Genomic DNA, 14,995 nt, shown 5'->3' with positions numbered 1-14,995 from the left:
ACACCAAGACAGAATTAAACTTGTGAGTGCAAAATCAAGCAGATCATTAGTTGGTCCTATATTTATTAGTGCTAGTTATGTGTGCTGCATAATATTGCAAATGTGTGTGTTTGTGTGTGTGAAATACATCAATACCAAAACCTCAGTACACTGGAATCCCCTCAAGACTAAAAAAATGTTATCCCAAATTATTCCTTCTTTAATATTATCATTGTTTCCAAGTAAACTGAAACCCTGCAACCCTAAATACCAAATCAAATTTTGATCCCAAATTTAAATTTTACACTTAAGAAAACCTTCACAAAACCAAAACGCAAATGAAAGTTGGAAATATATTTTAGCTGCTAAATTTCTGACACACACTGAAACAGAGTAATTATGGTCAGCAAGTATTGTAGTGGTCTGATCTGCAAGACAAAGAACCAGAAAATTTCCAAGGGCACAAAATGTTAAAGCAATACTTGACACACACATTGATATTGATTAGGGCTAATCTGAAATCTTTGTACCATACTTGACACACACATTGACACAGATTAGAGCTAATCTGAAATCTTTGCACCATACAAAAGAGACAAAATTTAAGGTGAATTATCAATAATTAAATGCTTTTAAACAAACCATTATTGAAACACTTTGTTTATTAGCATATCATGTAATTGTGATTGGTGCCATTCATTTGTATACATGTACATGATCAAAAGAACAATGTTTGCTTTTAAAAAAAATTAAATATCAGGGATTTATTAATCACACATATAGCCTCACTTCTGATGCTTTGTCAACTGAGACCAACTAAGCAGAATATGACTAAAACTGTTAAAGCTACGTTAGAAACACACACACACACACACAGAGCAGTATCCTAAAAGTCAGTTCACTGAATAACATACCCTGAAGTTTTAGATCGTATACAGAGATTAAAAAACTTTACAATTGCTAAGGGTGAGCATTATCTGGTTACGGTACAAGAAATGAAGTCATCAACACATTATTTAAAGAAAGATGCAAGAAAAAACAGACAACAATCCATGCCTTCTTTGGCTCTTTAATTGTGAACATTATGAATTATACAGAGTATTTTTTAAACATTGTAGAGTATCATTCATAATTCAAATTTTTTTTAAAGTATCTCATTCATCATATGTTTGTTGTGAAGAGGGCTGTATTTCTTTGTGGAATAACTGTATTTATGTGACAGGATATGATCTTCAAAAGGAACATATATTGTTCAACTAATTCTTCAATAAATACATGTATTAAAAAAAACAGCTTTCTTAATTTTGTGCACTCTTACACACACAGACAATGATGCTCTCATTATTATATTCTCTCTCTCTTGTCACATAAGCACTTAGAGAAATAATTTTTTCAAATCCAAAAAAACCACGGTAAACCGTAAATGTCTTGTAAAATAAAATTTTGTTTCCCAATTTTTTTATTATTTTGAGTGGTTTCACTATATAAAGTGAAACCCTGCTATAACATTTCTTTTTTATATCAATACAGATGTTAAAGGTTTCCATTTGTAAATTTTCATTTCACCTGTGTCAAAAGTCAATCACTGCACTTATTTATGAATGATGACAGCTCATGAAGAAGCTGACAAGAATGAATCTTATTATTACTGACCCATGAACAATAAAACCGTAATGTCTTCTTTGTGTTTTCTGTCAATTCATTCTGTGTACAAAGAATAGTCAACATGTATATATGTATGTATGCATGTAAACACACTATACACCCATAAAGAAAACAACAATAAAGTCAATTTATATGCAGTCAGTAACATCAAAAGTAACTATTCACTTGGCAGATAGTCTCAGTTTCCTCTGACCTCTCCCATCCCATTTTAGATGTTTTGACATTTTTGTTGTCAAAATATTTAAAATGGGGTGGGAAAGGTCAAGGAAAACTCAGGCTACTTGACAAACTGCTCAATCTCAAATGAACTTTCCTTGGCCTTCAGAGTGTATGAGTCAAGTGCCATGCTTTCTAAGAAGAAATCAGACAGCTGGCATCATGACAGAAATCAACTAATTCTGATCCCTCTGACAGGATGAATAACTAGTTGTGCACTCAGCTTTATCAAAGACTCTGGGAACCAGGGTCTCGATGACTGAGACAGGTATGTTTGTTTAAAACCCATAACCCCTTTGGTGCAAGTAACATGTTCTTTGCAAGTTTCACATGTTATCAACAGATCAGTTATAAAACTGGATATGCCTATGAATAAGGAACTTGAACAACTGGTTGACTCTGGGTATGTAGCACACACGGAACAAAAATTAAACTACCTTTTGTCATCATACTCAACACAAAGCCAAGCCTTTTTCCTGTGATCCTGGTAAGTTTGAAAGCATTTATTTTTATAACAATTTCCATCCTTTTTTGGAGCTGGGACCTTTGAAGCCTTGCAATGCAACATGTCTTGTAGCATATGAATTCCCTGTGGTTGACTTTTGCTTTCTGCCAGTAAATCCAAAACTCATAACATCTAGAATGTATGGTGATCGGATACTCTTGATGCTTAGTAAGAATGAGAACAAATCTCTGACCCCAAAAGTCAAGCTCTGACTGGTGATTAGCAAGGTCTAGTGGCTAGTGTTGGTTACATACAACCCGTCCATGGCTAAAAAAGAAAATTAGTCCTGAAACTCAGACCACTATAATTTACAGGCCCTGTTATTGGATCCATAATGTCCATGCTCTGCCCCATTTCTATTCCAAATCTAAAATTTATCCAACTTCTTTTCACAAACATTAATCTGTCCATGTGCAGTTTGGACTGGTCTGCATTAGATCAAATTGCAAATAATCCAAAATCAGGACACAAAATACAATTCTGAAACCAGTAATTTACAGCCCCAAAAAGTCGGATCTCACCAATTATGTTTTCCCACTGTATTTCTTTAACATGAGTATAAAGCCTGCATTTTCTGCTATTGTAGAACTACATGATTCTTCTTTTCTGTAATACCATCCACTCTGGTGTATCATGAACGATGTTGATATTACAGAGCTTGGAACTACAGTACTACCTTATGACACATAAACATAGCACACAGAGATAACGAGTCAATAATATGCCATTCACTGTGATCTACTCACCCAGGCTAACGTCTGCCAGATTGGTGGGCAGAACTGGGGGGCAAATTTTTCTGGCCTCATCTCCCTCATTCATTAGCAAATACCTAGCATGATCTTCACTCAAGATCACCGCATCCAAACTATACCTACAAACAAAAAATAATCACTGTAATAATGAAAGCAGATTTAAAACAGGTGATTTGGAATACATTTTACTATCTTACCCAAAATGTCAATAAACCATTAACCATTCACATGATAGATTTTTCACTTAGGCAAGTCACATTTTCCTCAGTATGGCTGACTGATGTTCCTCTAACAGGCAAGTTTGAATGACATCAAAGAATGTTTGTTTGTGATCTGGATTTTTAACATAGCCTTAACAATTTTTCAGTCATATCGCTACGATGTCTGCAGTGTGGCAGTTTATAGTGATGTCTTGTACTGGGGCATCATGCAACCGACTTGCAGCATCATGTCCCACCCAGTCACATTATCCTGACACCAGGCCGACCGGTTCTAGCATTAACCTCTTAATGCTGAGTGGCAAGTGAGGCAGCTGTTAGTACCATTTTTGTAAGCCTTTGGTATGACTCGGTCGGGAATCGAACCCATGACCTCCCGCATCTGAGGCGGACGCTCTAACCACTAGGTCACCAGAGCGGTCAATATCAAAGAATGCTTTCATAGTAAAGTTACTCTACAGCAGACTGTCCTAGAGTATTTTTATTGGGGAAAAGTGCTGTTTCTTTTTTTGGTAAACTATAACATAAATACAACAAAACACAAAATGTCATACAAATATGGGTTGTTCAGACTTGAATGGAAATAGAAGCAAACATGCAAAGGTAAACAACACTGATGGATATTTTATTTTGTGGTTAGTGATTTTTTTTCTCTCAAATAAATGTAAATACAAGTACTGTGTAATGAAAATCATAATGAAATGGATAAACATAGTACATACTGTTACAACTCTGTGGTTGTAAACTAAGTAACAGACAACAGCAAAAACAACAAGTTTTGTAAAATTCCACAAATAATTTATTTCCCTAGAATACAAAGTGAAAATTTAAAAAGAATTGACAGTATTGTGAATTAAATCCCAGACAGTCTTAAAAGTTCAATCACAAGTCCAAAAATATAGAATACTCCAAATGAATTACAGTTGTGTTCTGAATGAATTCCAATTTCAAATGTGCTGGTGTACCAAAGGCCTTGAATAGTACTGATGTCCTAACAGTCTTGATGTATTACAATGCCATAATCCAAAATGCCTTTAAAGGAACTAACAATAATCCCAAAATAGTGATTTAGTACTGAAGTCAAAGAGCACATAGTAATTCCAATGAATTTAACAAAACAAATCCTCTCGAAATAAAACTAAACACAACTAAAACAATAACTAATTCCACTGGTAAGATGTTAAAGTAATGGATGAACAATTTCTGTTTACTTCTCCCTTATATAAAAACCTAACATACAATATGAGGAGCAGGATGAAGGTCAAAAGTTTATTTCCAGAACATTCTAAGATCTGGTCTATTACTAAAACTTAAGTAAAGAACATGGCAAACAACAGGCACACCAGGAATTCCCATGGGGGAAAACCAATGTCCTGAACTCAAATAATATCAAATAATAATAATAATAATAAAGAGGACTTTGTATAGTGCCTAATCTTTTGAAGCTCTAAGCACTTTACAATATTAGACAACACCTATAAGATAAAAAACATATAATGATACGATTACAAAAACAAACACCATGAAATTAGAAAACATAAAAAAACATGCTGAGAATATTTAAGGTAGGAAACATTATTAAGTCTTTTAAGTTTGATCTTGCAGTTGAAATAAGTGAGTTTTGAGAGCACTCTTGAATGGGATCACTGTGTCTTTGTGTCTAAGTTCAGTGGGCAATTCATTACATGTTGCTGGGCCCTGGTATGCAAAAGAACGCTGTCCATATGACTTTGTTTTCATAGTGGGAATAACGAGTATATGATTGTCAGAAGAGGAGCGTAAGTATCTTGCTGGTGTGTACACATGGGTGAGTCCGACAGTGAAACGTAGCACAGAGAACAAAATTTTGTGTTTGATTCTGGATCGAATGGATAGCCAGTGTAGGGTACAGAGCAGCGGGGAGGTATACTCTGATCATGGTACTCTAAGTATGATCCGAGCAACTGTGTTTTGAACTTTTTGAAGTTTCTGGAGCAGATATTGAGATGAACCAGACAGAATTGAGTTACAATAGTCCAGTCTTGAAAGTACTAATGAACACACAAGTGTTTTAGTGGCATCAACTGAAAGATATTTGCGAATTGAGCTGATGTGTCTCAGCTCAAGACATGCAGCCTTGCATATGTTCATGACATGTTGGTGCAACGCGAGAGTACTGTCCAGAGTAACACCTAGGTTTCGTACTGATTGTGTGAATTTAATGTTGGTGTTGCTGATATTTATTGTTTGAGGTAAAGGATGTGAATGAGAAAGTCTTTGTGTTGTGATCAGAATGGCCTCAGTTTTATCATCATTCATCTGCAGCTTGTTACATGTCATCCATGATTTCACATCAGAAATGCACCTCTCTACACCTTGGATGGTAGCATCAACTTCAGTTGGGTGGCTAGATTTGTATATTTGGGTGTCATTAGCGTACAATTGGCGAGACACTGGATGATGACTAACTCTGTACCTGCAAATACATGTTCTGGTACAACACTTGCTTAAAACGAAAAGTTCATTATAGCAAACAATGTTTATGAACTCAATATTCTTTAATGAAGTGAGAGACAACTGTATGTATCAACAAACCTGCCATTACTGCCATCATCTTTATTCACAATGTAATGACTGGGTGAGCGCTGGACAATCAGGCCACGCTCATAAATCTGATCCTCACTTGACTTGACTAACACACTCTGGCCCACAGGTAACTGCTCCACTAGGAGGAGATTGGAACTCTTTACTGTCTGAGAGTCTCCATCTAGAAACACCACCTTGTACCTGGACAAAATTAATCATAACAGACTTAACCCTAATAGTGTTCAGCCAAGAGTTTTTCCAAAAGTGTGCTGAGACGAAATAAATGTACAGATTTACCCACAATTAATAAAATAAATTAAATGACATTGGAACTATCATAGATTGAAGGCAATAACATACACCAAGTACAATGACGATATGTTTAGGTTATAATACACCAAAGTACAATCATGATATGTTTGGGTTACAATACACGAAATACTAATTTTTTTTATAGTAAAATATGTTTCTTTTAAAATACTTACCCAATCATAATACCCTAGGAGTACTACCACTACCTTGCAAATCCAGCCCTTCCAGATACTGCTGTTACCTAAAGGAGCTAAAAGTTGTTTGTCAAATCATGTGGTGGTGAGCAGAGTGATCCCTGTTACCAATAAGACTAGGCGGTAATGAGTAAGAATATATTACTACAGCGGAAGGCATGCTTGATATGGATGTAACTGCTGGGAGGCTGGGAAGGTGTATGTGTATTATGATTGGTTAAGTATTTTCGAAGAATCATATTTTACTATAAAAAATTGTTTTTTTCTTCGAATACATTACCCAATCCTAATACCTTAGGAGAATAGGTAAGAGGCAGAGGGAGATACATCCCCTTACCCCAGAGATACCATCTACGGTCCCCTAAGATATTAAGACAGCTTCAAAGTAACCCAACTGGATGGGACTCCACCCCCGTGTCTTTGAAAAGGGAAAAAAATTTCTCCCACAAATCCAGCAGTCGAGAAGCCACATCTTAAGAAGCTGTCGATCAACCTGTTGAGCTGTGGAGATAGGTCCAACTAGATCAAATTGGGCTCTTTAAGATGAGAGATCTCAGAGATAAAAGCCAGAGAATGTGGACTCCAATCTCCATCCCACAGCATGAATGATGCTGGTTAGAGAACAGTTTTGTTGGAATGCTAGGCTGGTGCCAACTGCCCTAACCTCATGTGCCGAGATGCGTAAAAAATTCATTTGAGCCAGGGTTATTTCCCTGTATGCTGAGCGAATAACCCACTTGATCCAAGATGAGATAGATTCAGCTGATATATTGTTTTGTGGCGATTTCAGAGGTAGAGAAAGGAGCGAACTTCCTTGACGCAACGGCTCTGTTTGATTAAGGTACCACTTCAAAGATCTGACTGGGTCTTGTAAGTGGCCTGCAGGTGATGTGTCCAGGAGAGAGAGAGGTCTCATGATAAAAGTCTGGTTACCAATGGAAGGAAGACGGTTCTTGGCAATGAACGAGGAAGGCATCATGAGTAAGACTGACCCATCATGTCAGAACTGTAGGGAATTGGGATCTGCAGACAGGGCATGTATTTCACTATTTCTGCCTGCCATCGCCAAGGACATAGGAAGCAAAGGTGGTCTTGTTCAGCCAGGTTAATACCCAAGCCAGGCTCCACTTGGGGCAGAGGGTTAACATTTCAGGCCATGAATACTCAAAGTTTGTGAGTAAATTGCATAAGTCCTTGTTGTGTCCAATATCTTCGTGCCCAAGAAGACAACTATTGTGGAGCAGTAGCCTTTGATTGTACTCGGAGCTAATTTTCTTTCTTCGAAGAGCCAGAGGAAGAAATTAACTGTATGTGGTATTGACACCTGGAGAGGTAAAATATGTTTATTTGCGCACCACTGGAGTGAAAATGTGCCATTTGCCTTCAAATGCTTTTAGAGTGGACAGCTGTCATGCCTGAGCAATTCTCTCGATGACTGGTTGTGAGAATTGTTTAAGTCTGTGGGCCTGTATGACATGATCCAGACATTCAGATCCAGGAGCTCCAGACTGGGATGAAATAACTGCCATTGTGGTTGTTTGAGTAGATGAGGGAAGACCCGAATCTTCCACAGGATTTCTGATGCAAGATTGATGAGGTTGTTGATCCACGACTCCTCCCATTGGAGTGGTGCAATGAGGATGAGGCGACAGTCTGATTCCTTTGCTTTCTGAATCACTTTTGGAATCAGCAGTGTTGGAGGGTAGGCATATGCATTCAGGTTGATCCAATCCAAGGATAGCATGTCGACTGACCATGCTTTTGGATCCAGGACATGAGAGAGAAAGGTTGGGAGTTTGTTATTCCACCTTGTTGCAAATAGGTCCACCAATGGTCGGTCCCATTAGGTACAGATCTGGGTGAAAACCAAGAGACGAAGAGACAATTTCATCTGAATCACTTGAATGTTTCGTGACAGTCGTATTTAAAAACAGGCCATGTGTAATACCGACTCCCACACTTGCCCTGTAGAAGTTGAAATGGGAGGAGAGAGGCTATGTTCGTCTTGTTGGAAAATTGCCATGGAAACAAAGTCCAGTAGAGAACCCATGGCAATAATGTTGAGCACTAACTGTTGAGTATCGTCGAAATCTATTTGGTCCATATGTATGGAGTGTGGTTCAGACATCCCCAAAGCAGTGATATCCCAGTCTATTGCTGGGGTTTTCAACTGAAAAGCTGGCATGTGACAACTGTAGAAACGCCAACAGAAATGAGATGGACTGAGTTTTCGTGTAAAGAAATGTTTGTTAATGCTGGGATCCTACAAATGGTGGTGAAGACAGTTCAAAATGTCTGAAACTCTACCTGACTGTGGCAGTAACTTGAAGGCAGGCTCCTCCTTTCTTTGTCATAAGACCAACAGAAGTTGCAACTCCAGTCCAGTTTGGTGTTGGTGTTGGGGGAGGTGGGCAAAACTCTGGAGGTAAAAGGCGGAATACTTCCTCAATAGAAGGGGCCCCTAGTGGCCGAGTGGTCTAAAGCGCTCTCCGTTATGGATCACTGCCATCTCACCTCTGTCTGCGTGGGTTCGAGTTTCAGATTCGGCTAATGTGGGTATGTGAGAAAGCTTGCCAGTAGCTTCTCATGGGTCGGTAGTTCTTTTCGGGTTCTTCCTCCACCATTAATACTGGCCGCCATGTATAGCCTATCGTCTGCTGAAAAATGACGTTAAACCCTACAACAACAACAACTTCCTCAATGGAGACCAGGAAGGCTGAATCTTCATGTGCCATCATACAGTCCAGAATCAATGGCATTACTTGAGAACAAGCATCATCATCCTAAGGGATATGATGTGAGCCTGAAGAGTGACAAGATCTGACACACACTAAACTTGTAGTATGTCCTATATTAGGAACTGTGACCTCCAAGACAGTCACTGAGAATAGAGGCTCTTCCCATGGCAGGCTGTTGGGAGACTGGTGATGCTATGTCTGTAGAAGTCTGAGGAGCTAAACGAGGCATCATGCCAAATGGGAGTCCTGAGGAGGAAAATGTTTTGGAGCAGAACCTGGGTTTGTTGATGTACATCTGTTTCAACACACTGGGGTAAGGGCTGTTGCATGACTGAGCCCTAAAAAGAGGATGTTGTTGCCACTCCTGATCACTCGAACATGGCCTAGGCTGGTTGTAAAGGAAATAGGTTGTGTGTGTGGGAGGAGCTCTTTCCCTCATTGCTCCGCAAGAGAAAAAGAGTCAAATCCAATAAGAATAGCCAGAAACATTGGGTCTAGAGGAGGTGACTTGGATGCCAGGGCAGTTTCTGATCTTGTGGCCTTCCGTGGCTTAGTGGCTGAAGTAATAAAGGTTGAGTTGTCCCTATTTTCCACCAAAAATTCCTGTATGGATGTAAGGTCAGCTTGTAGATTGATGACATCATTTTTTGAATTCTGCTTCTGCGCTTTGCCCATAGTTAAAACCTGTAAGTATATTGAGCAGAAAAAACCAAAAAAACAAGAGGGACCAAGCCCTGTCACCTTGTTAGGTAGTATCAGTGCAAGCTAAAGCTTAGCATTGGCCCAGTAAGTGATAACAGGCAGTCTATTGTCAACGAATGGTATAGAGGGTATAATGCTAATAAATATACCACAACATGCCTGCACCTGTCTTGTTTGGCTATCAATATGGCACAGAACTGACCAAAAGAAAAAATTACCTGGAAAAATATGTGTTAGCAGACGATTTTAGCCAATACTACCTGTTGGAGAGGTGAAGGGCATTATAAATAGGTATAATCATTTAAGTCTGATGTCTAGACACTAAGACTACCTAGGCTAAAGCAGACAATGCAACAAATGTTATATATATATATATATATATAATTACGACACATAGATAATGCTACTTGTAGCAAGGCTCTGAGATGGCCAATACAAGTGCAAGCATATAATGAGCTCATGGAAGCATGGCGTAAAGGTGCTAAAAATGCGTGTGTGTGTGATTTGGATTTTTAATGTAGCTTTAAAAAAAATTCAGTCATACTGCTACGATGTCTGCAGTGTGGCAATTTACAGTTATGTCCAGCACTGGGGCATCATGCCGCAGACATGTAGCATGATGTCCCACCCAGTCACATTATCCTGACACCATGCTGACCAGTCCTAACACTAACCTCTTAATGCTGAGCGCCAAGTGAGGCAGCTGTTAGTACCATTTTTATAAGTCTTTGGTATGACTTGGCTGGGTGATCAAACCCACGACCTCCTGCATTTGAGGCAGATGCTAAAAATGCAGTGCAAAGAACGTCTATCTGTATGTACCAGAAAAAAGAATTTATACAGACAAAAAACGAGTTCTGAAAGCATAAGTGACTTGCACATATAATTAATGCAGCCTGGACCTATCCAGTGGGGATATAAAGGTTGCCCTTGCAAGTAACGAAAAGCTCTAAAAAAAAGACTATATATATATATATATATATATATATATATATATATATATATATATATATATATATATATATATATATATATATATATATATATATATATATATACATACACACACACACATACATACATACATACATATATATATATATATATATATATATATATATATATATATATATATATATATATATATATACACACACACACACACACACACATACATACATACATGCCAACAATTAACAAGTGTCTGCAAAAGTGAGAGAAAAGTTAAAAACTGAGATGGAGTATACTTTCCTTGAAGTGAAAGGACTTCTCCAACTGTAGGTGTACTTCCAAAAAGAAAATGGATAGCGAGGTCTCTTGATGAAAAGAGTGTGCTGTGTTGCATGAGCAAAAGTAATAACTTTAGCTAAAAGCAGTATCTGGTAGGGATGGATTTGCGATGTAGTGGTAGTACTCCTAAGGTATTATGATTGGGTAATTATACTCGAAGAAGAAACATTATACCAAATACAATTATGATATGTTTGTGTAACAATATACCAAGTACAGCTATGATACGTTTGGGTTAAAAGGAATGTTCCAAAACATTCCTCAGTAAAGTTATGTTGTCAAAACAAAATATGGGAGGAAAATGGTCATTACTTCTATAAATTACATTTATGGAATACTGGGAATCAAATTCATTGAAGACCTCACCAATCTAAAGCAGGATACCAAATCTGATTGAAATCCTACAATCCACAATAAAGTTAAGGAAACCAAAGTTGGGAATACAGGAAATTGGAGGCAAATAGTACCAATGGGGCTTACTATTCACAATATGCTCCACAGAGTCTTACATAATACAAACTTTGTTGGAAAGTCTGGGGACAGTAATTCTTCTAAATGATGATGTGGATTGCTGAAATCTGAACATGATTATCAGGTGCATAAATAATACAAACTAAAATGTAAGAGTATGGAGGTCAGGCAATCAGGGGCCATAACTGTTCAAAATGAAAATGTGGAACTCTTGAAATGAATTATTCAAAGTCTCATCAATGAAAACCTGCATTCCAAAGTTGGCTGAAATCCGACAAAAGCTTTGAAAAATTAAGTTGCAGAAATCAAAGGTAAAAGGATGAGCAATCAGTAGCCATAACCCACATAAATGATGTAGCATGACAAATGAAACTTAATCAAGGTGTCAACAATCTCAAGGAACTGCCCAAATTCTGCCTGAAACCAAAACAAATTTTGGTGAAGTTACCCGCAGAAACCAAAATCTGCAAGCTCAGAATTCAGGAGACCATGATTCTTAGATACAAGACTAAACCCAAAATGCAACACAATGTTCATATTAAACTGTCTCTACTGAATGAGAAATACCAGTTACAATAAACATATATGTGAAGATATGTAGTTTAAACCCATAATCTGGAACAGCAATGTACACATCAAACTGCATCATAATATATAACAGAGCTCTGACAGCCTTGGTTCCTGAGCCAAGCTGTGTGCACCGCTGTAGTGAAGATGTAATATCAATGAAAAAAGAACAATTAATTCCATCTAAATTGAACCGTAAATGACAACATATCTTCATGGGCATATCTACATACAATCTGCAAGTTGCTTATCAAATAGCACCCAATTAGGCATAAGGGCTGCAAAGATATGATGGATGATCACAAAAAGTATAAACAAATGGACCAATTGAGAAAATGTGATTACTATTCAGATGCAGGGCTGTAATGATTCCAGTAAATAAGTGTTACACTGGAATTCAAATGTATCCAAGGCTTTATCAATAAAATAACTCTAAAGTTATGCTCTGGAAACAAAACTTAGGAGTTGTGGACAATCATGGACCACAATTCATCTAAATACTTATTTAAATGACTAAAAATCAGCTCTGCTAAGGTTTCATCAATGCAAAGCTGAAATACAAATGTATCCTATTTCCAGTAAATTTATCTGGTAAAAATCAAGTGGGAGCCCAATAAATATACCTGTTGTATCTATCTGTGCTGACTATTTTTCCAGGATAAAAGAATCCATCCTTCCACTTTGCAAACACATTTGACCCTGAAATATGAGATGTGCATATTAACAAAAAAGAAAAATCCCAAATTATCCATTTCTTATTGTAACTATGAAAAATTTGGATCATGTCTAGGTTGCAAGTTTTGAAAGCTGCACTATTCAATTTTCAAGAGATCAATTGAGATTGAGAGAGTAATATCAAATTCCTACAGGTATGGAATCATGTTAAAAATAAATTTTAACCTCACAGGTTTATGAGAACCAATGGTTCTTGTTCTTCCAAACTGCATATTTAATCTAACAACTTCATTTTCAAATGTGAACCCTTTAAAATTTAATTACATAATAACATGTATTTAATTACCTAAAAACCTAAATTTCAAGTGAAAATAAAGAAAGGGTACAGATATTATGATCATCATAATATAATGTGGTGGCCATCCTTAAGGGGTACTTTTGAACACAAAACAACGGTGCAATGGAATTCTGGCCAAAAAGGCAGGTGACCACTGTTGTGGGACTCAATATTACCTAACTGGTTGATTAGCGGTTTTAAAAGTCTTGGACACTGTGTTAGGGGACTCAATATTGCCTACCTGGTTAATTACAGCTTTTAACAGTCCTCAATGCTATGTTGGGGACTCAATATTACCTACCTGGTTGATTAGAACTTTTAAAAGTCCTGGATGCTGTATTGGAGTATTACCTACCTGGCTGATCAGAACTTTTAATAGTTCTGGATGCTGTGGTAGGAGACTCAATATCTGATATAGGGGAACAGACCACCTTGTCTTGGTATGGTATTTCTGGGCTGCAGAAAAATAGATCAACAGATATAGAAGTCTTGTAGATGGGTAACACTCATCCAATGTTTTATCCCCAGTTCCAACTTTTATATGGGTAAACAGTTAATCCTATATGAGCTTATATCTTGTAACATGGTTTAGCTGGGTTCTTTATTTTTCTCCACCTCAAAGACAACCATAAACTAACACCAGAGCAATCAAATGTGGTTAATATACACTGTGAAAACTTGCTAAAAGTCAAAAATATTTTTAGAAAACAAGCTTACAAAATGATGTAAATATGCCCATCTCAATCTTAAACAACATCTACCCCATAAAGCAGATGAATCTAGACATCAAAAGACAATAGAGACAATAGAGTATAATGATTTGAACTCATTAATATCTTCCAATGATGACCATAATATATATTAATTTTCACAGCAGTTCACTAAAAAATGCAAGAGCAGTTGCATTCATAAAATTCTGACATATGCTGCATCCAGCAAAGGTCAATAACTCTAACAAAATTCAGTCATACACTGCATACAGCTATTATGTCACAAAGGGAAATAATTCTTAGAAAATCAAGAGAGCACAAAAATTTGTCAATATGAGTGCTTTCAAATAATGACAATAATATGCATTATGTTTCAGTGATCTATATAAAACTGCAAGACAAGTTGCATTCACAAAGTACTGTCTTACACTACATACAGCTCTAAACAAAAACTTGTAGAAGCAATGTCATTTCAAGACAAGTGCATCGTCTCATGATGATACATAATATTTACTAACTTTCCTGACAATCCACTCTACTTCCACTAACAACAGTGTATCATGTACTGCATTAAGCTAAAAGACAAGAAGGGCAATAACTCTAACAAAAATTGCATGAGCAAAGTGTACTGTCAATATGTATATGTTGAGGCGTTGAACGTAATATTCATGCTTTACAGCAATCCATCAGAAACTGTGGGACTAGTTCAGATGCACTAATGGGACTCTATCATACACTGCATTAAGCTGCAAGGCAAAATGGCAATAACTCTATCAAAACCTGTAGAAGCAAACTGATTTGACAATAAGTACCTATTCAGTTGATGACCATAATACCAACTTTCATGATAAATATCAATCAAAATCAGTGGAACTATCTGTCAACTAAAGATATTAAGTCATATTATAAGAAAAAAGAGAAACAACTCTGAAAATAATTGTTGGAGCAGAGTGATTTGTCAATTCATGCATCCTGATGTGACCATCATGTTCACAAAGATTTGTATCAATCCATCAAAAACCATAAGACTCACTGTGCTGATGAGATTGTGCCAGAAGGACCTAATTGATAAATGGAAGGACAAAACAAGGACCCATTT

General features: G+C 37.1%; 1 protein-coding gene across 2 annotated transcripts in view; it reads right to left on the bottom strand.

Annotated features, from left to right (window-relative positions):
• The window catches only part of LOC149801567 (TP53-binding protein 1-like), a 78,706-nt gene that overhangs the window by 45,845 nt on the left and 17,866 nt on the right, over positions 1-14,995 (bottom strand). For both annotated transcript variants that reach the window (XM_089955789.1, XM_089955790.1), the window contains exons 5-8: positions 13,542-13,642; positions 12,798-12,873; positions 5,910-6,101; positions 3,112-3,236 (exon numbers count right to left, since the gene is read on the bottom strand). In XM_089955789.1, coding sequence (XP_089811915.1) covers positions 3,112-3,236; positions 5,910-6,101; positions 12,798-12,873; positions 13,542-13,642 — 494 coding nt within the window. The remainder of the gene's footprint in view (positions 1-3,111; positions 3,237-5,909; positions 6,102-12,797; positions 12,874-13,541; positions 13,643-14,995) is intronic.

The sequence above is a fragment of the Sinohyriopsis cumingii genome, chromosome 4, assembly GCF_028554795.1.
Source record: "Sinohyriopsis cumingii isolate HCF-2022 chromosome 4, ASM2855479v2, whole genome shotgun sequence".
Lineage (NCBI taxonomy): Eukaryota > Metazoa > Mollusca > Bivalvia > Unionida > Unionidae > Sinohyriopsis > Sinohyriopsis cumingii.
Note: the sequence above shows the minus strand (reverse complement) of the source record. Positions and strands in the feature narration are given on the sequence as shown.